The sequence below is a fragment of the Mizuhopecten yessoensis genome, unplaced genomic scaffold (genome assembly GCF_002113885.1).
Source record: "Mizuhopecten yessoensis strain PY_sf001 unplaced genomic scaffold, ASM211388v2 scaffold10945, whole genome shotgun sequence".
Classification (NCBI taxonomy): domain Eukaryota; kingdom Metazoa; phylum Mollusca; class Bivalvia; order Pectinida; family Pectinidae; genus Mizuhopecten; species Mizuhopecten yessoensis.
The window spans coordinates 398,174-422,841 of record NW_018408800.1 but is presented as its reverse complement, the minus strand read 5'-3'; the positions used below and the strand labels follow the sequence as shown (position 1 = coordinate 422,841).

Sequence of the window (24,668 nt, the reverse complement as noted above, 5' to 3'; positions counted from 1 at the left end):
TCAATTTTCAGATATCACAGTTTCCCTCGGCATATTCTAATACCAGTTTCCCTCAGCATATGTTGGATTTCTGAGACCACAGTTTCCCTCAGCGATTGTTTATCATCAGATACTCACAGTTTTCATCACTATGTGTAAATCTAGATACTCGCATCAAAATTTGGAAATAGCACAGTGCCAAAATATGAATTTCACTGCATCATACAGCTGTTTCGTCCTTCTAGGAGTTTTCGGTGATGCTAAGGGCCAAAAGTTGGAAATCCGAATTGTCGGATTACTAGACAAACAGAGGTGCGTACGATTAAACCCTTTAATAGAAGAATGTCAAAATTTAGAGGAGTGCCGATTAATTTCGAATTAAATCATTAGTAAAGTGTGTATATTATGACCCGTGCCACTACTCAAAAAGCGATAGCTGAGTGGCCATCAAGGTTACGGCAAATCTCGGGGACTAAGTAACCCACCAGCAGAGTCTACCACCTAGTATCTTGACACATGAACGTAACAAACACACACACACACCAGGTGGTTTGGTTTAATTTTGTTTAACGTCCTACTAACAGCTAAGGTACTTTAAGGACGTGCCTCCAAGTTTGTAGTGTATGCGTGCTTGCGTGTGTGTATGCAGGAGACAGGGTATGTTGGTGTTCTTGTCTCCTTGTGATAGCGCAGATCTGATGCCGACTTTATAGTGCTCTCTCACTAAAATGCCATACCGAAGGCACCCAGCACAGCATTCCGCCGGGTCACATTATACTGACAACGGGTGAACCACTTGTTGCAATTCCTATCTTTTTAAGGACTTTGGTATGTCCCGGCTTGGGGACAGAACCTATTGCCTTCATCACCCGGGCGAACGCTCAACATTAAGGCCAAAAGTNGTAAAGTGTGTATATTATGACCCGTGCCACTCCTCAAAAAGCGATAGCTGTGGCCGTCAAGGTTACGGCAAATCTCGGGGACTTAGTAACCCACCAGCAGAGTCTACCACCTTGTATCTTGAAAGAAGAACGTAACAAACACACACACACCAGGTGGTTTGGTTTGGTTTAATTTTGTTTAACGTCCTACTAACAGCTAAGGTAATTTAAGGACGCGCCTCCATGTTTGTAGTGTATGCGTGCTTGCATGTGTGTATGCAGGAGACAGGGTATGTTGGTGTTCTTGTCTCCTTGTGCTAGCGCAGATCTGATGCCGACTTTATAGTGCTATCTCACTGAACTGCCAACACGAAGGCACCCAGCACAGCATTCCGCCCGGTCACATTATACTGCATAACATGCTACCAGTTGTTGCTATTAGTCTTATTGCTGAACGTTAAGCAGGGAATAGCAACTACCATTTTAAGGACTTTGGTATGTCCCGGCCTGGGGACAGAACCCATTGCCTTCATCACCCGGGCGAACGCTCAACATTAAGGCCAAAAGTGAAGTGTTGCGAAGCAAGGCGGTAGGAAATAAAGGGAAGTTAGAAGTAGAAAGAAAAATAAAGATACTAAATATTGCGATGGATTTAGCAGATTTATTTTGGTCGATTTTTTGTCCCCAAATAGAGGACACCAAAGCAAATCCCAAATTCTACAGGGGATTCCCACATTAGTCGCCTCCTACGATACATGCAGTGGGTAACAGCAGGTGTATTCTTTCTCCGATCCCCCACCTGCAGGGGTACACACCTTTACAATTTGGTAATAGATATGGTCGAAATGCCAAAATATTAATTAACACTGCATCACACACCTGTTTCGTCTTTCTAAAACTGATCTATAGAAAATCTGATGAACATGTTTTAATGAACTTAAATTCATATGTATCTCTTCTGATATTTTTTTTAAAAAGTATAGGTTATTGATGCAAAAAGATTGTTATTAATTATAATCGCGAAATATAATGATTAAGACGTATATATTTACTATGCAAGTAAATATGATAATAGGCCAAAGATTGTCCTGAAAAAAATCTTACCGGTTCCAACCCTCGGGTTATATTTTAATTCAAAACTAGTAATCAATGCAACGTCACAAGATGGATTGGTGATATAAAATACTTCATTAGGCCAGGATGCCGGTCGAACTACAGAAATCAAGAAAGACCGTGCCAAGGCAGGATAAAAGTACCCACAGTTTCTGTTAGGCTTGAATGTGTGACTTACTTAATTTATTCATGACCTTCCGTACAACTGATACGAGATAGGGCATCTATTCCGGGATTAAATCAACGAATATAACCCACATCTGTCCAGGCAGACATCTTCAATTCAATCAATACAATCGATTTGTTTACTGCATATACCCGTCTCTTCAATTACATTACATATGCAGACCGTTAATAATGTATAACAGGCAGTATGTTGTGTGTACACGTGCGTGAAACTATCGGCTACTCAGATGGTCATTTCGGAATTATATGACATATAAATTATAGGATACTGTTCAGCATTCGTTTTATATATACACTTGTTTTCAATGATTTAATTTTCGCAAAGCGTAGCACAGTTGTGATCAATAAGTGTAGCTGTGGGAGGTATTATGGCCAACACAAACAACTGTGAAACAGAAATGATACATATATTTTTCCTTTTTCTTGAATTTCTTTCGCTATTCTACTATTTTCAACAAGCGAAAAAGGCCACTAACATTTCGTTATCTGATTACTAAATACCAGGGATTTCAAGGTAGTTTTTGTATAAATTATTGTATTATTATTGTATAAACGATGGATGTGGCCCCTTTGGGTGCAGAGAGGCGGGCTCAAAAGGGGAATTTGAAAAACTATATAATTGGATGGATTTTCACCCAAATTTGGCCTGGAGTATCCTTTGACAAAGGGGACTAAATTTTGTATAAATGGAGAGTGTTGCCCCTCTGGGTGCAGTCCGTATTGAGAATACGAGGTTTAATTCTTTAAAATCCTTCTTCTGTACCATTGGAGGGATGTTTTTGTAATACGAATAATTTCCCATGGTTTTTTTTTTTATCCAGGTGAGCGATACAGGCTTTTGTTTATTAGATACGTTTCCGTTTTACCTAGTTACTGAGGGCAACAGACAACAGTAACAAGAGGTCAAGAAGGCCTGTATGGCTAACCTATATATTTAAGCAATTTTGGGAAAATATTTTCATTAAAAAGCAACATTTCAAATATTTCTTCATTTTGGGCTTTGTCTCTTTGTTCCCAATGAAGCTCCATATCAAATCTGGTCGATATATTATATATGTATAAAGGGTAAGGATCTTAGTAATTTTCATTTGATGACAAAAACTACTTCCCTGGGGCACGGCATGATTCCGGAGTTAATCCTGGTAACATACTTGGTGGTTTTTTTCATGCCAAGCAAACAAATTTATGGTTACTCAATCATTTCAAAGTTTTCACTCAAAGAAAAGAAAAAGGTTCCCACTACTGGTCTACAAATCATATCTTAATTGTGTAACTCTTGACCACATGAATTTGTGATTCTTTCGATAATCTTTATGAAGTTTTTACTGTATTTAAACCATTCGACCTTAAAAGTAGGTACTAAGATACTTCTAACAGCACTTTATCAAAAGTACTTGCTGGTAACATATCACATTCACAGGCTTCATGAAACAAAAAGGAGAAATTTTCAAAGCTTTTTAAGTGTAAAACTCATGATAACCTTAGTCTGTGCTCAAAGTTGACTTTCGACCAGAACATGTACATAACATGCTAGAAAACGATTTGTATTGTCAGTCTTCACATCATACCAAAAAAACATTGCTCTATACACATCTTCAGCAAATGTTATTTTTTTCCACCTAGTTGACCTTGAAAAGTAGGCAAAGGTCATTCAATAGGAAATTTTACAGCACTCTATGCAATATATCTATTGGCCAAATATAAATCAGGACTTTGAACCATATGGGACTTAAGTAGACTATGTTATCATTTGCCAGCCCTCAAAGTTGACCTAAAACCTTAACACAATATTAAACATATTAGAGAAAGTTTTTACCATATTTAACCAAGGTCATTTGTATGAGAAAACTTTATAGCACTCTGTCCCAGGCATCTCCTGGCCAAAAGCAGGAATCTGGGTCTTTTAGGTTTTCATATATTCTACAAAGAGAAAATATGACAGACAAAGGACAGACAAAGCACCATAACATTAACCCACAGGTTTGTTTTGGTCTTGTTTTGTTTAAAATCCCTTTAACAGCCAATGTCATTTAAGGATGTGCCTCCATGTGTGTTGTGTATGTGTGCTTGCTTTGTGTGAGTGCCGGAGACCGGGTAGAACATGTTGTGCTAGTTAAGCTAACAAAAAAATATATTTGTTTACTTCTGTTGCACACTGATGGAGTAATCCCTTAAAGTGACATCAGAGATAACTGGAACAGACAGTAGTATTCAGTCTTTGCGTATTGCAGAGTTATCTTCTATTGGGAGCAGGTATTGCTTGTTACATCATTGGTTTGTGCGAGAAAATTACGTCGTTTTCTCAAAAAATGATGACTTTACTCTCACAAACAAGTGACGTAACAATCAATACCTGCTCCCAAGAGAAGATAACTCTGCATGTAAAAACGACGGAATAGGAGACTTTTGTGGAGCACACCATTACATCTCACATGATAGCACAACTTAACAACAACAAACAATATACCTGTTTTCATAGATGTTTAATGACTAATCATCAAGTCATATTTGATAACATTGCAAGTTTGCAAATCAAGTTTCATAGTTATAAAATATATCTCACTAGACCTAAGGCATTATCTTCAAAGCAACACTCAGTAGAGATTTCTTTTTCAAAATACTTTCAATGTAAAAACCAATTATTGGCTGGAACAAAAAGTTATTACCCAGAATTGGTTCTTTAGAAAAAAACAAATAGACGGACGATGGCATGCTCTGTACGAAGCATCATTTATGATAAAGGAAATAATTACCGTTCTAGAGTAATAATAGAAATAGCTACTTATAGGCAAGGACCGATTAAAAGGGATGAAGGACAGATTTACCAGTCACAAACACAATACATTGTCATTCAGATATCCCACCAACCACAGCTGGAAATACATGTTGGTTCTATGCAAACTGAGATTTTCTTCTTTTCAAAATTTTATGCTAAATGAATTAATAATAATAATAGTAGTAATGGTCGTTAAGGACTAAATAACAAGTATACATTATTAGTATGAAATATATATACAGATGGAAGATTACAAAGGACAATCAAGTTGACTTTTACCAAGTTACGATGACATGATTCAGACATGTTTTACATATAAAAAAACAAAACACAAAAGAACTTATATTGGAGGTAAAGTTTGTAACACCTGTCCTGTCTGACTAAAGGGTTAGGAAGTACACAGGGTATCGAACCACACAGGTGGATATTAGTCACATTTTATCATAATGGAACCAATCAGAATAGAGAGGGATCAGCTAAGACAGGTTTTGTGGTCATGTATGGACCTATTATTGCAAAAGTGTTGTCAAAAAACATGACTAATTCATCATTTTATAAAAGACAATACATATACAATAGCAGATTAAACACAAAGTGATCTAGTACATGTGTACATGGAATTCTATCATGTGGTGTACTTCTGTCTGGGATCTGTACTAACATTCCAATGAAACTCATCCAGAACAGCTGATTCTGCCAGCTACAGTTTGGCACCTATATGGTGAGGTGATTTTTTTTTAGCTAATTTATCATTCTCCTCAGGCACACAACACCATGTTGGGGAAACTAACTGTATTGAAAAAAAGAAGTTTTTTCACTATTTTTGCAATAAATGCCTTAAAATGGTGATCTTTAAATTTCGCTTGTGGTATTTTATCTAAGTGCACCTGTGAAAGTAACACATTGGCCAAGTGGTACCAATATGACTTGTATTTATCCCTAAACATTCAGTGAAAATATTCGTAAAGTTAAAAAAAAAAACGTTCTGAACCCATATTGATTTCCTGGTTCAGCAATCAACAGTTTCATGGTGGCCATTTCAGTTTTATTTATCTAGACTTATAATTTTTCATGATTTTGCTTTTGGAATATTTGGTGTCCGCGTTAATAAAGTCTACAGAAGTAACTCCTCAACCTAAAACAAAACCATTACATCATGTAATTCACAACTGGAAATAAATCTACCCCAGTCAGTATTACTTTGTACATGTATTGATATAAGGGGACATTGTCCTATCTATCCAAAATACATGAACACACAAAGACAGAAGATAATTCCGGTGGTATAAAATAAATATCATTTACAGTGATGGGGTAAGCCAGCAAAATTCAAAATAACAATTAATTTTGTCGGTTACAGCATAATGTTTGGCCAACAAATCCCAAAAAAATTGAGAAAAGATATGAAGTGTTATGGTTGAAGTGATAACGTAATTAGACAATAACAAAATGTGTAACAATAGGAACAATATCAGATCTTAAAAGTATGTATGCGACTCATATGCTGCAAGTCACAATCATCAGATCTATCATAAAATTATGTTACCATGCAGTACTACTTGATACCTAATGACATTTCGGGTACAGAATGCAGCTGCATAGTGCCAAATTTGCTTAAAACTTTGAAAATTGAAAAAAAATAACTTTTTCTTTTTTTAACCTTTGTTCCGATCTTAAAATTTTACTTCTCTATATTGAAGAAGAAAGGGTCCAATAAATACAGAAATGTTACTGCTATTCTAACAGCAAATTGTTGGGGACTTTAAGAAATGCAACAAAATATCTTGAGCACGAACTATCCATTTTACAGAATAGGGCATAGAATAAATTGGTATTAAAAAGAAAGAAACAAATGGCACATTTCTAGTCGGGATTTTTTTTCTATTAAGTGGGGATAACTCTGGACCAGTCATGAACATTATCATTAGAAAGGACGGAACTTATCCAGCTTTAGGAATTATTCGGTTTTATTTGACGGTAAAAAAAATAGCCTATGTAGAAAAGAACACCATACATAAATAAAGAAAAACGTTTGTCCCTTCCTGTTTTCCGGTCTACAAAATGTCTTTGTGAGAAAAAGAAACCAACAAATCATAGTCTCAGACTGTGAAAATCAATTTTGTCAAAAATTTGCCAAAACCTGTTTAAAGATGTAATACAATTACTGAGTTTCCAATCAATTGATCTGTTTAGCTGGTCATATCCATGCAAGTTTTACAAAATCAAAAAGTATTTGGCACAATTACATACAGCTATGTTACTATACGTTAGACCAAATTCATGTTTCATGTTTCAATACAGTTAATAATGTTTTTGATATCAATCTATATGAAACATATATTGCATCAATTTATTTACAGATTTTTTTTTAATCCTATCAATTCACATTATCTGGCGTTTTAATTTTTTTTGAAACCCTGTTTATTGATATAATAAGCGTCCAAGGGACATAAAAAACTAGAAATCACAGTCAGCAACTAGTATTACATTACACATATCCAATGGTTACAGTATACAAAAACACAGTTTGATACCATATCATTTATCATTGTTCCTAGCAGTATACAGTTGAACTTACTGAAGCTGAGAATCCATCACATCCATTTATAGCAAACAACTGTTGTGATCTTTCAAACACAACCAGAATTCAATATTTCACTCAAGCTGCAGCTGTCAAATTAAGAACCGACAGTGAAGACACATACAGTTCAGATTCAAGCCGTGTAGCGCATGAGAATCAATCATACCCAGGGATTAAGATGTATTTCTCAATCCTGATAACTCTCAAGAATATCACTTTCAACATGTGATCGGCAGGGCAAGCCGGTCTTTATAGATTTGTTAACCCTTTCACCCCTATGTAACTTTAGTAGTCTCTACCATGCATTGATCAGGATAAGTCCATTATGGTCCACAGTGGTGAAGGGTTAACTTGAAGTGGCCAAACAATGATCATTCAAACTATTTCATTCTCCAATCTAATAGTAAACAAAAGGACAATCACATTTATATTCCAATGCAACACACAAGTTGATACTTTTAGGCTAACCAGTTATTGTACATTTATATGAGTAAAATAAATGAAATTACACAGTAAGTTACAAATATACCCATGAACATTATATTTATATACAGAGTTCAAGGAAGAAAATACAACCAACATTTTGTAACAATGAAAAGCAGTTTACACTTCCGGTTATACTACACCTAAATTATGGATTGAATAGCAACGTGAAAAAATTCTGAAGCCAGTCTTCATTCGTTTTATTTGGCCCAGCCTGTTTTGTTCATTGAGGAGTTTTAAGATAAATACAAAGTACGCAGTACCATACTTAGTAGGGAGGAGTTGCTTCACCAGCTGGTACAGAGTAGACCAAAATAATCAAAATTAGACCTCTTCTGATATAAAATGTAATAGAGTGAATTTGTAAATCACGTACAAATTTGAATTCCCTGTAAAAGTGTTTCACTATTGTTGGGTGTTATGTAGTTAATTGAAATACATGTAGTATCATATGACAAAGGACTTGACATGCTGATATTATATATATGTATATCACATACAAGTAATATACTGACATTGAAATTTACAATTCAAAAAGTTTTTTTTTTTTTTTTTAATATATACCCTCATTCAACTCCTGTTAATTTAATTCAAGTTTCTTTTTGCAGCTTAAAACAGATTACGGGTACTGCAATACATGACTGGCTCTCAAGTAAGTAAACAAAATATACCACAGCTTTGTTGTTCAACCCAAATTAAATCAAGATATCATCTGTGTTGATGTATGGACTAGAAACATACAACTGTCTTCAAATGCAGCTTCTTCTCAAACATTATTATATCTTTTGTAATTATAATGTCCTTTTTAACACCTGTATTATACATATTCAAAAAATATTTTACATCAAAATGATACTGTGAATTCTCAAGCACAAGACATACAAAATTTTTAGCTAAGACAAACACACAATAAGTAACAAATAAATAAAAACAAACATCTTGTAATTCTGACAACAAAACTTACACATATTGTGATTCTCATGTTCTTGAACAGCACTTAAACAAAAGTTTTCATTCATCAACTCTACAACCTAAATCTAAATATCACAAATGAAAGAATCCTTGCCGAAGCAACAATAATGTTGAAATACTAAATTTAACAAATCAGACTGAGAATTATGTTGGACTTGATGTAGAATAGGTTCCAAAAGAATGTTTTCTGCTGTAAATCATTGCCTTTATTAAACGTCTCCAAAAACATCATTTGTAATGTGTGCATTCAATCATAATAAATAAGTGTGTTACTCATTTCTCAGAGGCCTTTATATCAGGTCACCTGCTAACTCCAATATAGCAAGAAATAGCATATGACCGTCTCAAAACAGGCTGGGCAAAAAAAATCCCATTCATCACAAAATGCATGACAATATATGCACAGAACATGTTCCTTTACCTATTCACAGATAAAAGGGTAGCATCTGATGCATCACTATATAAAGTTAGTGTACTCCATCGTGTGTATGGGATACTATGATATACAGACAGCTCAATCATATATATATATATATAATAATTACAAGTTCGTCAATATATTAATCTTATTGTATCACATTTTCATAAGAAGGGGTTCTGTGATTGCATAGCGCCGTTATTCATTGGAACGAGGGGATTTGGTAGTAAGCTTGAAGAACTTGGCTGTGAGAATCCGGTGTTGTATGTATTTGTCTGTATCTGATTAAGTGTCATTCTCGTCATCTGTTGTTGCTGCTGCTGTTGAATTTCAAAAGGATTGGTAGTTTTTGCAGCAAATGGGTTGTTGACTGAAATGCAAAATGTACTCATTAATCTGAAGGTAAAACAATTTAAATCATATTGGAAAAACACTTACTTATACAAAAAATCCAGTCACTCTCATCAAAGCTTTTGGGCTTAGCCATTAATTAGGGATTTAATGGCCCTCTCCCTCATGTCACCTCCATATTTGAAAACAGGAAGTTTACACAATTTCTGTTTTCAAATATGGATATGACATTAGAGGTGATAGACATGACACCCAAATAGTTTAAAAAAAGAAACACTATTTATTAATTTTGATTTCTTCTATATAAAATAATTAGTTAAAACGCTTTAAATCCAGCACTTGGGCAACGACAATATTGATTATTGCTTAACTAATGTATAAAGTTTTAATACAGCACTGATGAAGCAAAATTGTTAACTGCCTAACTCATGCATAAAGTTCAGTACTGAAGCAACTATAATCATATTGATGTTTGAATACAGCATTGAAGTATATGTAACTACAATATTGATTATTGCCTAACTAAAGTATTCAGTCCAACACAAAAAACAACTTATTTTATACTGTATAAGTACGAAGGAACCTTTTTCAATCCCAGCTAAGGTACAGAAATACTGATGAAATGAACTTTCCTTTACTGTTAAGAGTGGACAATGATTACCTTGAGTGTTTTCCGTGGTTACANTTAACTAATGAATAAAGTTTTAATACAGCCCTGATGAAGCAAAATTGTTAACTGCCTAACTCATGTATTAAGTTCAGTACTGAAGCAACTTTAATCATATTGATGTTTGAATACAGCATTGAAGTATATGTAACTACAAAATTGATAACTGCCTAACTCATGTATTAAGTTCAGTACTGAAGCAACTTTAATCATATTGATGTTTGAATACAGCATTGAGGTATATGTAACTACAATATTGATTATTGCCTGACTCATGTATCAAGTTCAGTACTGAAGCAACAATAATCATATTGATGTTTGAATACAGCATTGAAGTATATGTAACGACAATATTGATTATTGCCTAACTCATGTATTAAGTTCAGTACTGAAGCAACTATAATCATATTGATGTTTGAATACAGCATTAAGGTATATGTAACTACAAAATTGATAACTGCCTAACTCATGTATTAAGTTCAGTACTGAAGCAACTATAATCATATTGATGTTTGAATACAGCACTGAGGTATATGTAACTACAAAATTGATAACTGCCTAACTCATGTATCAAGTTCAGTACTGAAGCAACTATAATCATATTGATGTTTGAATACAGCATTGAGGTATATGTAACTACAATATTGATTATTGCCTAACTAAAGTATTTAGTCCAACACAAAAAACAACTTTATTTTATATTGTATAAGTACGAAGGAACCTTTTTCAATTCCAGCTAAGGTACAGAAATACTGAGGAAATGAACTTTCCTTTAATGTTAAGAGTGGACAATGATTACCTTGAGTGTTTTCCGTGGTTACAAGCTGGTCGAGGTTGACCAGGCTGGCGTTGTCGCCCAGGAACTCCTGTGGAGTCTTTCTATGTTTCTGTTGTTGTTGCTGGGCCGTGGTCAGTCCATCACTCATGCCACTCATGTTCCATGTGTCCTCCTTCTTTGGTTCTGAACAAAATCAGTAAAATGAATGATCAGACACAGGAACACTATTCTAAATATTTAAGGCCAAAAAGGCTTACCTCCCTTACCAGGCATGCATTGATCATGTCTAGTGTGTATTTAAAGCATACAACATTAATATATATGTACATACGCTGCACGATGGAAGGTAGAATTTGGAAACTGTGTAAATGTACATTTTAATGTAAGTCAAAGTTATGAATGTAAACAAACTTGATAAATTTACGTATTTTTCAGATGTTTTAAATAGTCCTTTTACAAGACACTATGTGTCACAGGTGGAAATTATACCTGTAATTAGCCCTTTGTTTTCCCAATTTCAACCTTATTGTTCCCAATCTGTCAAGTACAGTTCACAAATATCATATTCAGAAATGAAGTTCCCAATTTAATGACAGAAACCCATTTCCAACATGATTACAAACCCTTTTTATAATGGTTTGTTTTGAGGGTTGCTTAATTAAAAAGGCTTAACTCTTAAATTTTAAGTAACTATATAATCTACAGCTGTGAAGATATGAAAAACAAAAAAGAGAAAATTCTACTGCAATATAAATTTTGTGGTTTATCCCATTGTGACTACTAGCATTATGGTATTGATCAGTAAAAAGTCCAGCTGAACATTTGAAAAAGAAGGTAAAAATGTTTTATCATGATGAAATTGGTGTTAATTAGGTCAAGCATTTATCATATTATTATATCATTACCTCCTAAAGGATCAAATGCCAATGATCAGGTTGGTGTATATTAGTTCAAGCAGTTATTATGTTATTACCTCCTTTTAGGAAGGTCAAGCAGTTATTATATCATCACCCCCTAAAGGATTAAATGCCTATGAACAAGTTGATGTAAATTAGGTCAAGCAGTTATTATATCATTACCTCCTAAAGGATTAAATTCCTATGAACAAGTTGGTGTAAATTAGGTCAAGCAGTTATTATATCATTACCTCCTAAAGGATTAAATACCCATGAACATGTTGGTGTAAATTAGGTCAAGCAGTTATTAAATCATCACCTCCAAAAGGATTAAATGCCTATGAACAAGTTGGTGTAAATTAGGTCAAGAAGTTATTATATCATTACCTCCTAAAGGATTAGATACCTATGAACAAGTTGGTGTAAATTAGGTCAAGCAGTTATTATATCATTACCTCCTAAAGGATCAAATGCCTCTAACTCTTTATTATTTTTAGCAGGAGAGCTTCCTGCACTTCTGTTGCCGATAAGATCAAATCCATCATCAACACCTGATCCATTAGTGACTTGGGCACCTCCAGACGCTGTGAAGTTGGAATCGAATGGTGTGTCGGCCATCACTTGCTGTGGAGGGGCTGGTGATCCCCAGGGAGAACTTTGATTGGACGTGCCACTAGACGTTACCCAAGCATCTGTACTTGAAGCTGCTATTAAGTTCAGAAAACATAGAAAGTTTTAATTCTAAACTCTGGCTCAGCTGTTTGAAACTTGATTAACAGGAAAAAGAAGTATTTAAAGTTTATGTTAAAGAATTTAATATCACTAATTAAAGAAATATGAAAATATTGAAATCGTAAGTTTAAAAGAAATTTATTATGAAAAGTTTGAAAGACATGACCTATATGTCATTACAAATACAACATGATTCAGTCAATATATCAAGCTTGTTTTATCCCCAATTCAAGAGGCAGTGACAACTATTGTATAATACTGATTGGTCTTGAAGAATTCAATATAAACATTCTAGGGCCAATCTTTTTAGAATTTATTCAAATTTTATTTCACCACCCTAATTATAAACAATTAACATAGATTGATTCTATAAACTTTAATATACGTATCACAACCGCTACTGTATGATGTGTAAAAGAAGAATTACTTGTGGGGTATGGGGGCGGCACAGGACTGACATTCACTGGGGCTCCCCAAGGATCAGGGTTACTGGCAGGAGCTTGAACTTTTGCCGGTGATCCCCAGGGGTCTTCCACAGCTGAAGGGGGTGGGGGCTGTGCCTTAGGAGCCTGGCCTGGTGGTCCAGGCAGTGGACTTCCCCAGGGGTCAGTTGGAGCTGGCTGGGCTGGGACTCCCCAGGGATCTGATGGCTGGGCTTTTCCCTTCTTACCAGGTAATTCAGGCTGCAAACAAAACAAAGAAGTTCCGGTTAGATTAAAAGAAATGTTTATGTTAAAATATTTTAAGATATTACACTTTCAATGTGACAAAAAGAATAGGCATTATCAAATTTAAAAAAACGAAGTAAAAAGATAATTTTATCATGAATGCTTCTTTTTTGGCAGTAAAAAGTTTTCAACAAAAAATCATTCATTTTGGGAAATAAAATGAGCTAGTTCGAAAACTATCAAATTTGTTTTTGAAATGAAATTAGGTAATTTGTTTGACATCATGATGATGAAAAAATTCAAACAGAGTTTGTATAAAAACTTGAATGCATGCAGTTATTGTACAATACATGACAATTACAAAAAAAACCTGACACAAAAAAAACATGAAGCACATTATTCACTGAAATTGTACATTGCAATAATTATATCTTTTTATTTTGTACATTTCCAAACCTGAGGATAATCATTTTCACAATGTATGTATTTGTTTGGAAAATTAATCTTAAATATAGTCTAAATTTCAAGTGATTTTTTGCATCTAAAACAACCATCAACAATGTCCATTTAAAAAAAAATCATTTACATATATCTTTTATGTAACTTCAGCAACACTTATTAAATTCATAACAATAAATTTAGGATTGAATTTTGCAATATTGCAGGGAAAACACAAACAGATGCAACACTATGTGTTATCAGCCGTTGTTAATTAGGTATGAGTCTAAGAACCAAGATTATACTGCTTTGTATATAGTGAATGCAGCATACATGCTATGGTCAGCAGCCAAACTGCACGTTGATATCTTAAAATAATTATTGAACTACATTAATTTGACAACTTAATAGATAGGACAAAATGAGTATGTGTGAGATATATATCCCTCAAGGATATCTAGACCACAAAACATACACACACAATAGTACTGTAGGTTTCACAAGGGAAGGGAGACAATCAAAGGCAGTGCTAAAGCATGCAGTTGGAGTACAGCATGGATTGTCTTGGAAGGGTTTGGAAGCGTTATCTGATTTGAAATAACATTCATTTATCAGAATGCAAATTAAATAATAATAATAATTATAATAATGTAACAGTAAAATGCTTACAAATTAAATAAATCCATACAGTATTTTATTAACAAGAATTACACGTAATTATATGTGTCGCCTGTCCCGCTTTGTCAATATAATAAGCATTTGACATAGTACATAAGGAAACGGACCTTAACGCAAAATCATAACATTGATTTTTTTTAAAGTCCAGAAATTTCAGGTTTTTATCCGAAAAAGTGCAGAAATCCATGAAATGTTTTTAGAGTAGTAGGCTCTACTACCCATGATACATGTATGATTGAGGTTTGGTTGGTGTAGCTCTTATACTTCGTCAGAAAGAGCCTAATATGCAAGAGCTAAACGCAAAACCTTAATGTTGAGTTTTTTTCTAAGTTCAGAAAGTTTAAGGTTTTTAGCCCAAAAATACAGAAATCGTTGAAATGCTAGTAAAGAGTGTAATTCATTCAGCAATACATCCCATGATACACCTATGACCCAAGTTTGGTCGCTCTAGCATTTATACTTTGTCAGAAACAGTCTAATATGTAAGAGCTAAACGCAAAACCTTAACGTTTAGTTTTTTTTTAAGTCCAGAAATTTGAGGTTTTCACCAAAAAAATGCAGAAATCAGTGAAATGTTTTTAGTGCAGTAGGCTCCACTACCCATGCTTCATCTTTGATCGAAGTTTTGTTGGTGTAACTTTGTCAGAAACAGAGCTAAACGCAAAACCTTAACATTGTTGACGCCGCCGTCGAAAAGCAACGCCTATGTGTCTTTCCGACATCCGTAATAGGCGACACAAAAAACTAGAGCGATGAGCTATATAACATGACCTTTTTAACACTATATAACATGTCTTGAAATTTCTGAAATTATTTTACAACATTACATGATGAAGTATGATATCAGTAAATGTTTTAATTAATTCAAAAGACATTCATGACTTAGAGTGACGAAACAATGCAATATGTACAAAACTATGATTTCTCAAAAAGAGTTAGGGAAAATGAAACCCTAAATGAAATGTCAGCTAAATATTGTTTTCTGTACCAAGCATACGGCTGGCATATATACACAACAGCTTATAAGGCATTCCAGCAGAAACATAATAAAACATATATATACAAGGGAGAGTTACTAAAAAATGTACCAAACCATGGATGGAAATGATGGTGCAATGATGGATAGGTTTGCTTCAATAATATACAGAGAAGTGGAACTGAAATTTTAAATTAACCTTTTTACTTGTGTCCTTCTTCCTTTCCTAAAGGAACATGTAAAAAAGCAAAAGAAAACCCCAACAAGAAAAAAAGCAAACTCCACAAATATCAATTGATAAATAATAAAAGAAACATACTGTAAATGTGTTTTAAGAAATGTGTACAAGTGCAAAAAAAGTTAACAACAGAAATTGAGAGGTTGGAAATTATCTGGAAAAAGTACATTGTAATGATTTCAGAAATCTTAAATGTACTGAACTTAATCACTAAACATGCAAAAGTTTAAGAAGCCATTTCCTCCACCATTTGAGTGAAAGTAAATAACACAACTCTGTTGGTACATTTAGTACCATGTAAAATGTTTGAAGGTTAATAAAAACCAATCAATGAGAGTAGCAGACTTAATTATAAAAGGACACTACCAACTCTTGCAGAATATAGGATCCATAATCCTGGGAATAAAATTTACTGTATCAAACATTAAATAGCTCGTTTAAGTTTGATTTTCCTTTCGAAATATATGTCAAATACACTGAATTTGATCATACTGTAAACTGCCCTATTAATCAGTGTATTTGGGTGCGACTTTTGATAAGAAATATAATTTCAGTGTGTTTGCATCAATAACTATTTTTTTATACCACCTTAGTGTGCAAAATAACACCAACACAGTATTCAGGATGCATACATAAAGACATGATAATCAAAACTTGCACCCAAGGATGCCAATTCAACCACAGCCAAGATGTTTAAAGCTTGGAATCAAAGAGTCAGATACTGTTAGCAAAATGTTTATAGTCTGCAGGGGTGTACAACTTAATTTATATTCAAGAGTGCTAGCTAGCCTCAAGTTAGATTTCAAAATTCAAAAACTTGTACATCCCTGGTCTGTAGCAGTTGAAAGATAAAATATTTAAATTTTATACATTGTGATGGCCCAGCTTTACCATTTTGTTCAAGAAAAACAGTTTATTTCAACCCACTGCTTGAAAGTTTGTACATTAGTGACCTCAATCTTTGAAATCCAAGGTTTCTTCTCTCCATGTACAAATCTTTCCTACACCCTTGGAATATAACCTGACAAAAATAAAGGCTCCCAGTTTGCTGATACCGTTTCTTTGAAGATTACATAGGAGGTACACTCAAATTTAAAAGCCCGTCAATTTTACTGTTACAATGCAATTGCCATCCAAATCCTTTCATCTCCATAACAGACATCGGACAAGTCTATCATCTGCAAGGTGGTGTATAAAGAGACATAAATTTTGTCATGACATATTCTAAGGGTGCAGAGAAGGTATTTGTATGGGGAGCAGAATAATCAGATTTCAGCTTTAAAACAAGTTTTGGCAGTGTGACAAACTAAGACATTGTTGCATATTGCTTCTGAGTTTAAAGTTTCCAGAAAATAGCCCTTTTGTTTGGCACCACTTGGTGTACACTAAAGGGGACATGCATACTTCTGGTCTGAAGGTAACCAGGAGCATGAAAACAGCATAGAAGTTATAAATAGGCAATTTTCTATGGAAATTGTTGACATTTCTCATGGTTAACTAAAGTGATTATAACTTTCAAGTATCTTTTTGTCAGATATGCAGCCAGGAATAGTCACCATTGTTTTGGACTATTGTTGCGACAGCTGTCAGGTCATAGATGTTTATATATATATATATATCAACCCAACGACAAAACTATACCCATCAAACCTGGGTTGACGGTAGTTATAGGTGATGCGGGACTTGGGCACATGAGCGTGTGGGGATTGTGCCCTAGGCTCGACTCGTCCTATTAAAGAAGTATGCATGCTCCCCTATCATGTGACATGAGTATCTAAAACGTGGACTGCATATAGCTAGCTTACTTGGGTTTTTTATATCAATATTAACTGAGAAAAATTATATCAGAATCTTTATTAAAGAACAAAAACATCCATTTTTATGTAACCTACTTCTTCAACAGCATGTTTTCTACTCTCATCCAGGGCCATCTGAAGTTTGATGTCATCNTCCAGTATTTTCTGTAGGCGATGCTGTTATTGACAGATAATTTAGTAATCATTGTTTCAAACCAGAGAGTATACCAATTTTTAGGTTTAAAAAAAATATATTTTTGAATTTATAAACTAACTAAATATCAAATTCTATATTATCAAACGGATTTTGTTATATTCACCCGCTTGACTTCACCAAGTCGTTAAAATAAATGATAGATAAAAAGTTTTAAGTGATTCTATTATATAATATTACATATGGAAATAATTTATATGGATTGCAATCTATATCTACCTGATTGACAACATGTTAATCTACCATAAATTAATAATCTCTATAAAGGATCAAATAGTTATAAAAAAATGCATGTACAGGTACTAGCAGTAGCATCATTCCAATTAATTAGTTACTGTACACATGTGGTACTCTAGCTGTACGGGGGTCTAGACATACAAGTTTCACTGCCTCCACCACTGAGAGCGTCTCCTGTGGCACCTCCATACGGATCAGTATATCCAGCAGAGCTGGCCTCTAGACTTGGGCTTCCAGCACCATACTTTATCTACAATATACGCCAATTCAAAAATGGTATTTCTTTCATCAATGCATTTATATTAATTCTTGATTTTATCCAAAATATGTTTTATAATGCTTATTTATCAATACTGCCACTTGCTGTATATCGCTATTTTACTCAATTAAGTATATATTTTTATATATTGATGTTTCATCATATCATTTAGGAAAGTATCTGATACAATTTGTATGTATTGACCCTAACTTAAGAATACTGTTTTATCTGCAATGTCCTTGCTATGTGATTTTGAAACATATTGGAGAATAATAGATTCTCCTCCTTGGCCATGCATGGGTGGGATAGGGAAATCTAATTCTCAGGGAATTTTTAATCTACCAATCACATGTTTATAGCTGAGTATTTGTCAGCTTAAAAATATCTTTCCCCAAAGACTTAAGATCTAGATCTAGATTGCCCATCTCACCTCAAATGTGAATGATTATTTTTTCTTACCCTAATGACCCTGTCATATACATTGATGTAACAGACTCTAGGCATTCTTGACTTTGCATCAATGTATTTGTTTATGTGACATCATACAATTGATTTGATTGGGGATGGGCAATCCTGATGTCTCAACCCTAGGCTAAGACAAAGATATCTCACACAGGGAAATGTGTGGATACACCTTTCAAGGGAAATTAAAAAAAATAAACACCTAATTAAAAGTGCTAGTTTTATACCTTATTATCGCTTCCTATTCCCATGGCACTCTGTGCAAATCTTTCTTTTGCTTTGAGTGCCTTTGCTCGTTCATTTCTTAACCTCTCATCATCCTTCAACAGAGCCACAAGCTGTTTTGCCTTTTCCCGTACGTTCATGCCTTGATCCCTATTATCCTCCTTGTGCTGGAAATCTTTCAGTGTCTGAATGGCATATATATTTTCCTTACACTGCTGGGCAACTTTTTCACTCCCAGTTTTGATAATATAATCCAATAATACTAATGCCTTATACACATGGCGCCAATTTTTACCATGATCATTCAGTCTCTTCCAGACCATCTGCATGACCTCTGTAAACGCTACAACATTGTACGTTAAATCCGCAATCTCTCCCATAAGTGTACTTGATGGACCCCATGGATCATTTGAAGTCGCTTCACGCACCTTCACTTGAGCTTCTGAATAATTCCGGACAACATTTTTAATTGTCCGGCGAATAGGTGGCATGTTAGACATGATGATTCTATTTTATGGAAACCAATCAAATCTGATGATTGTCCTTATGCTTCGTTTCTGATAGCCAGTTACAGCAGTCTCTAAACTAAAGCCGCATCCCTGGTGTCAGCACTAAACTTACTTCAATTGTCTATAAACCTCACAGCATACAGATCTGCAAATGAGAGCATACATGTGTAGTAATTAATATTGGATATATATGTGTGCTTAAAAGGGTTATGTCATATGAAGGAATAAATTATCAATGACAGTGATCATGCAAAATGATCATAATTACTCAAATTCAAAACAGAACAGAGAGATTAACATTACTACATGAAGCTATCATGTGAGGACTGCAAGTTTTCTCAACAAATTTAATTTTACCATATTGTTTGTTTTATTCCCTTCCTTTAAAAAAAATATACCAGGTATCAAAAGTATACAATTATAATCCGATTTTGCCAAATTCTTTTTTTTACAAGCCCAGATATAAAACCTGCTATCCATGGACATTGGACTACACCGCTACATTGCCACTATAAAGATATTGTTTGCAATTAGACTTTTTTCATAAATTTGTTTTGAATAACTGGTCATTTACACTACAGAATATTTCTCTTATTTCTTACAATTAGGAGTTATTTAGTCAACATCATCAAAACTTGCTACATTAATATTATTTCAACATCAAATGATGAATTACTTCTGTCTGTGTTTTAAGATCACTATAACATGATTTGCAAAATCAATACTTACCTTTAAAATGTATCAAAGTGTTGTATCAAATTTGTTGTAATATTCTATAGCAATAGGAAAAATCCTGTGAAGATGCTTTCCTCCTTGAAAAAAAATTGAATCTAGTTAGCATATATATCTACTGTAACTGTATTATTACCATGTAATTTTTGGGATTTATTCAAGTCCTGGACGTTGACTCATGCTTTTCCTGTGGGACTCGTTAACTTTTTGTGGACCCACATGCATTTTAAATTTGAAAAGGATGGACAGGACTTGCATAAAGATAAAATTCTACAAAACTCAGTCGTTATTAATAGGTAATTTATAAATACCCATGGAAAGTGGTAAAAATATACACAAAATATTCATATCATATCAAAATCTCCCTTTTATGCACATTAAAAGTAATCAAGAATGAATCATGATCACTTAGTTAAGAGGAGAAATTGTGATGATATCATTTACTTGAAAGTAGGAAATAAAATTGCACAGCATATTCATATATACATGTATATATATAATACGTATACACAGTCACATTGAATGACACATGAACATGTGTGGGAGTAGTGTTTTCTGTATACAGCATATCCATGTGTGCAGTCTCAATACATCATGTACATCAACATTATCATTTTTACAAATACTGTATAAACTACCTTGAGAGTGCAATGGGAAATATCCATTAAACAAGATTTTTATAATTAACTGGACACTTGCATTTTGTAAGGAATAAGAGATTGCTATAAAAGTATAGTCAACTTCACCAGGAATATCTGAGTAGACATAATAATCAATTTCCTTGAACAAAATACAATACACTATAGTTTCATCCAGTACTGAGCATGACTGTTCCAACTAATTGAAGTGATAATGAATATTTGATCACTATATATGTACATACCAGTGATGTCATAATAGTAGTGGATGAAATGAACTAACTACAGATCATATTAACACCATAGTCTTATAGACCAATATTATCATTAATGAGTCATTCAGGGCCAGTGTTCAAAGTGTTAAATAGCAGAAATACGTCAAAAGAGACATACCCATGGAAGCACAAAAGCTGTAGAGGAAGAAGAATCAATGTTTAAGATCAAGACCTCAACTTCTGCAATTGTTATTTTGGGTCATTTCATTGCATTTTGAATTATGGTATAGCAAAATTGATTGAATGAAAACTAAAAGTATTGTGGCACAAGTATTGCTTTATTATATAATATATATATATATATATTGAATCACTAGTTAAGTGTACCATGACAGCTCCAAATATCTGCATCACTCTTACATACAATGTACAATATGTAAAAAGGTCTTCTAATGCTCAGTATAATAGTATAAAATTTACTTTCATTCAAATTTAAATCATCTAAAAAAAATCTAAATATCTATCTATACATATTAGGATAAAACTATAAAAGTTTCACACTGTCACATGGACTTAACCAACTCTTTGTAAGCTTCTAATTATGTACAACCGGCTATATTACTGTTAGCTTTTTACAAATAGCAGCCACATCTTTTTTTATTAAAAAACAAACAATATATATATATTTATACTTGCTTGATAGTTATTTATCAATTTGCCTTGTACTTTTTTATGACCTGTTAATATAACCGATTTAAATATTTTTGTCCATTCACAAAAACCGATATATATATATATCAATCTGAATTACTAGTCTAGCTAATTCATTATCTAGGAAAGTAAAACAGAGACGTATAATAGATGTATTATACGTCTCTGAGTAAAATAAGCAAAGGCATCAAAAGTAAAAGAGTTGATGTTATCTAACAAAATGTTTTAACTGTATTTAAACATTGTACTGCCTACAAAGTTTTTAATGGTTTTAAAAGAGGCATGTTTCCCCTAAGTATGTGCCACATCTACACAAGAGGTTGTATGCAGATTATTGGAACGAAGGAGAAGAAATATTTCATGGGAAAGGTCAGAAGTCATGACAGAGAGATGTAACTGATGGAGAAAAAAAATCAAATTATATTTGTTCAACTGATTAGACAGGTAACTATGATAACAGATTTGAGGTTTTAGCAGTGGAGATTCGGTTAACTACTCTATTAAAAAGTACATTGGATGAAAACATTTTTGGCGTCCTTCCCTTATACACGAAAATAACTGGTACTGAGTACACGCGTTATGCTTTAACACATCTTAAACACAATAGCTATTGTGTAATCATCCTTCATAAAAAATATATTTACAATCTATCAAAATAAGCAAGCATGACATGGATATCACGCCTCAGTCTGCTTAATACTTGCCATATCCACTTAGGATGATAACGTGGGTTTTAAATGCAAGCAATGTTTTAGGATACTACCCTTCTTATATGTCCGTCAATTAACATTGAACGTTAGAAAAGATCATGACATCATGATATAATTTTGTGAGAAGTGTCACAAGTAATGTAAAATTACTCAGATTTTTCAAAATATTTGACCATTTCAATCGACATATGGTTCGGTCTATTTCAATATACGAAATCACGAGTCGAAATTATTTAAATTACTATGAAATGAGTTATTCTACGTATTTTACCTCTTGTGTGATTCCGAAGAAAAGCAGGAAATGATAAATTCTCAAAATGGCCGCAGCTTCCTGTTTAGTCAGTTTTAGTGGAGGTAATCAGAACAGCAACACAATTTACTTTTAATTGATATCCACAAATATTACTCGTCGTAGAGGATTATATTTCTATACGTTTTATGTAACTGTATGAGATAATATGTTAGCAGATATAAGTTTTGATATTCTCCAATTAATGACAACGAATTATTTATCGAATTCTACTGCCAAAGCGATAGGGGTGGTAAATGTAACAGCTCTCTACCTCTGGGCATAGAAGAGTTCTCTCTTGCTGACAACAATCTTGGGTATGTAACATTGCTTCTTTATCCCATCAACCAAAACAAGACTTTAGCTTTCGATGGATTATAATGTGATTTGTGAAAACAGAACACTTGTATCTTGTCTACCGTAACATACTTTAATAATATGAGACGTGTATCTGACTAATCTTGCCAATCGTGAAATGCATCCTGCATTCACAGTTCCATGATCACCTGTCTGAGGCTGTCAGTCAAAATACAGTAGAGTGCAGGTATACAGTATAATATGTAAGTACTGTCAGTAGCTTTATGTGTATGTATAATGTACATTCATTGTCATTGAGTTAAGAGTTATTGAGTTATATTTCGGTCATTTAATTAAAATATCTTACAATGAGGTACAATTGTCTACAGAAATATGTTAATTCAGTTGTCTAAATTTTTGTGAAATGACAAATTGTATCACCTCCATTGCTTAGAGTGTGTTTTAGAGTAGCCACAAATATATAACAGACAGAAAAAAATCATGCTTACCTGTCGCATTTGCGATGGATATGGTAGTCCCATTGACTACACATTGAAGACAATGGAGAACAAAGTCAGTGATATGGTTTTTCCTTTTTAGCTCGCCTATATGAAGAATAGGGGGGCTAATGTAGTAACCCTAGAGTCGGCGTCCCATCTTCCGAGGTTAAAGTTTTAGGGCAAGTTTTTTTCCAGACAGTGTCGGATCATCACGCTCAATACACAGTTGTCATTTATGAGTATAAGTCATTATCGAGTGTAAGCATTGTGCTGGACCATATTTTCATATTTTAGTGGCCAAAAACAGTTGATTGAACTTCAGTAAATTTGAGGTTAAGGTTTTTGGGCAAGTTTTCAAGACAGTGTTGGATCATCATACTCAATACACAGTTGTCTTTTTTAAGGTTTATATGGAGTGTTACAATCAAAATCGTTATGGCGTCAACAAGCCGTGTTCAAAACGATCACGCCCACAAAACGAACGGTTGTTTCAGCGTGTCACTCACTGCATCTGGCTGGTCGATTGGTCGATGGAACGTTTGAGGTCGGTGTCGTTCTTGATTTCAGAAGCAGTGTACAACATTGCATCTTTTTCGGAGACTTGTTGTTTGAGCGCATCGTCAACTTAAGGTTACGCATACACGTATATGGAAATATAAAATTTACATTGCATGTTCATGTTTCAAACCATGTGTCATGACTTGAATGTTTCGTTAAATGTGTACCTATCCACATTTTCGTGAACTATACAGTGAAAGTGACACTGAAACAACTGTTAGGTCTGTGGGCGTGTGCTTTTTGAACACAGCTTGTTGACGCCGTAACGATTTTGATTGTAGCAATGTTCTGGACTTTATATTTTAGGGGCCAAAACAGCTTTATTGGACTTGATTAATGTTTTTGGGTACGCTTGAGGTTAAAGTTTTTGTGCAAGTTTTTTTGGGTAGTGTTGGACCACCACCATCAATAAGCTGTTGTTTATTATAAGGTTGAAGTATTTGTATTTAGTGTAAGCAATGTTTTGAACCATATTTTTCAAATCACCCTGCGTCCGTGGTCCGTC

At 34.0% G+C, this 24,668-nt stretch overlaps 2 protein-coding genes across 3 annotated transcripts in view; one reads left to right on the top strand and one right to left on the bottom strand.

Moving 5' to 3' along the window:
- Positions 1 to 4,626: 4,626 nt before the first annotated feature.
- LOC110463937 (epsin-2-like) lies at positions 4,627 to 22,875 on the bottom strand. Its single transcript, XM_021518896.1, is given in 11 exon segments — positions 4,627 to 9,759; positions 11,207 to 11,368; positions 12,537 to 12,788; positions 13,241 to 13,496; positions 15,773 to 15,799; positions 17,704 to 17,759; positions 17,761 to 17,784; positions 18,200 to 18,308; positions 19,007 to 19,658; positions 20,243 to 20,325; positions 22,791 to 22,875. Coding segments are annotated over 9 exon segments (1,590 nt in total). The 5' UTR covers positions 19,505 to 19,658; positions 20,243 to 20,325; positions 22,791 to 22,875; the 3' UTR covers positions 4,627 to 9,553.
- Positions 22,876 to 22,972: 97 nt separating this feature from the next.
- Positions 22,973 to 24,668, top strand: part of LOC110463936 — a 14,517-nt gene continuing 12,821 nt past the window's right edge. Inside the window, exon 1 of one of the 2 annotated variants that reach the window (XM_021518894.1) lies at positions 22,973 to 23,125. The gene's annotated coding sequence lies outside the window, so the exon portion shown is untranslated. The other variant, XM_021518895.1, reaches the window with a different exon arrangement.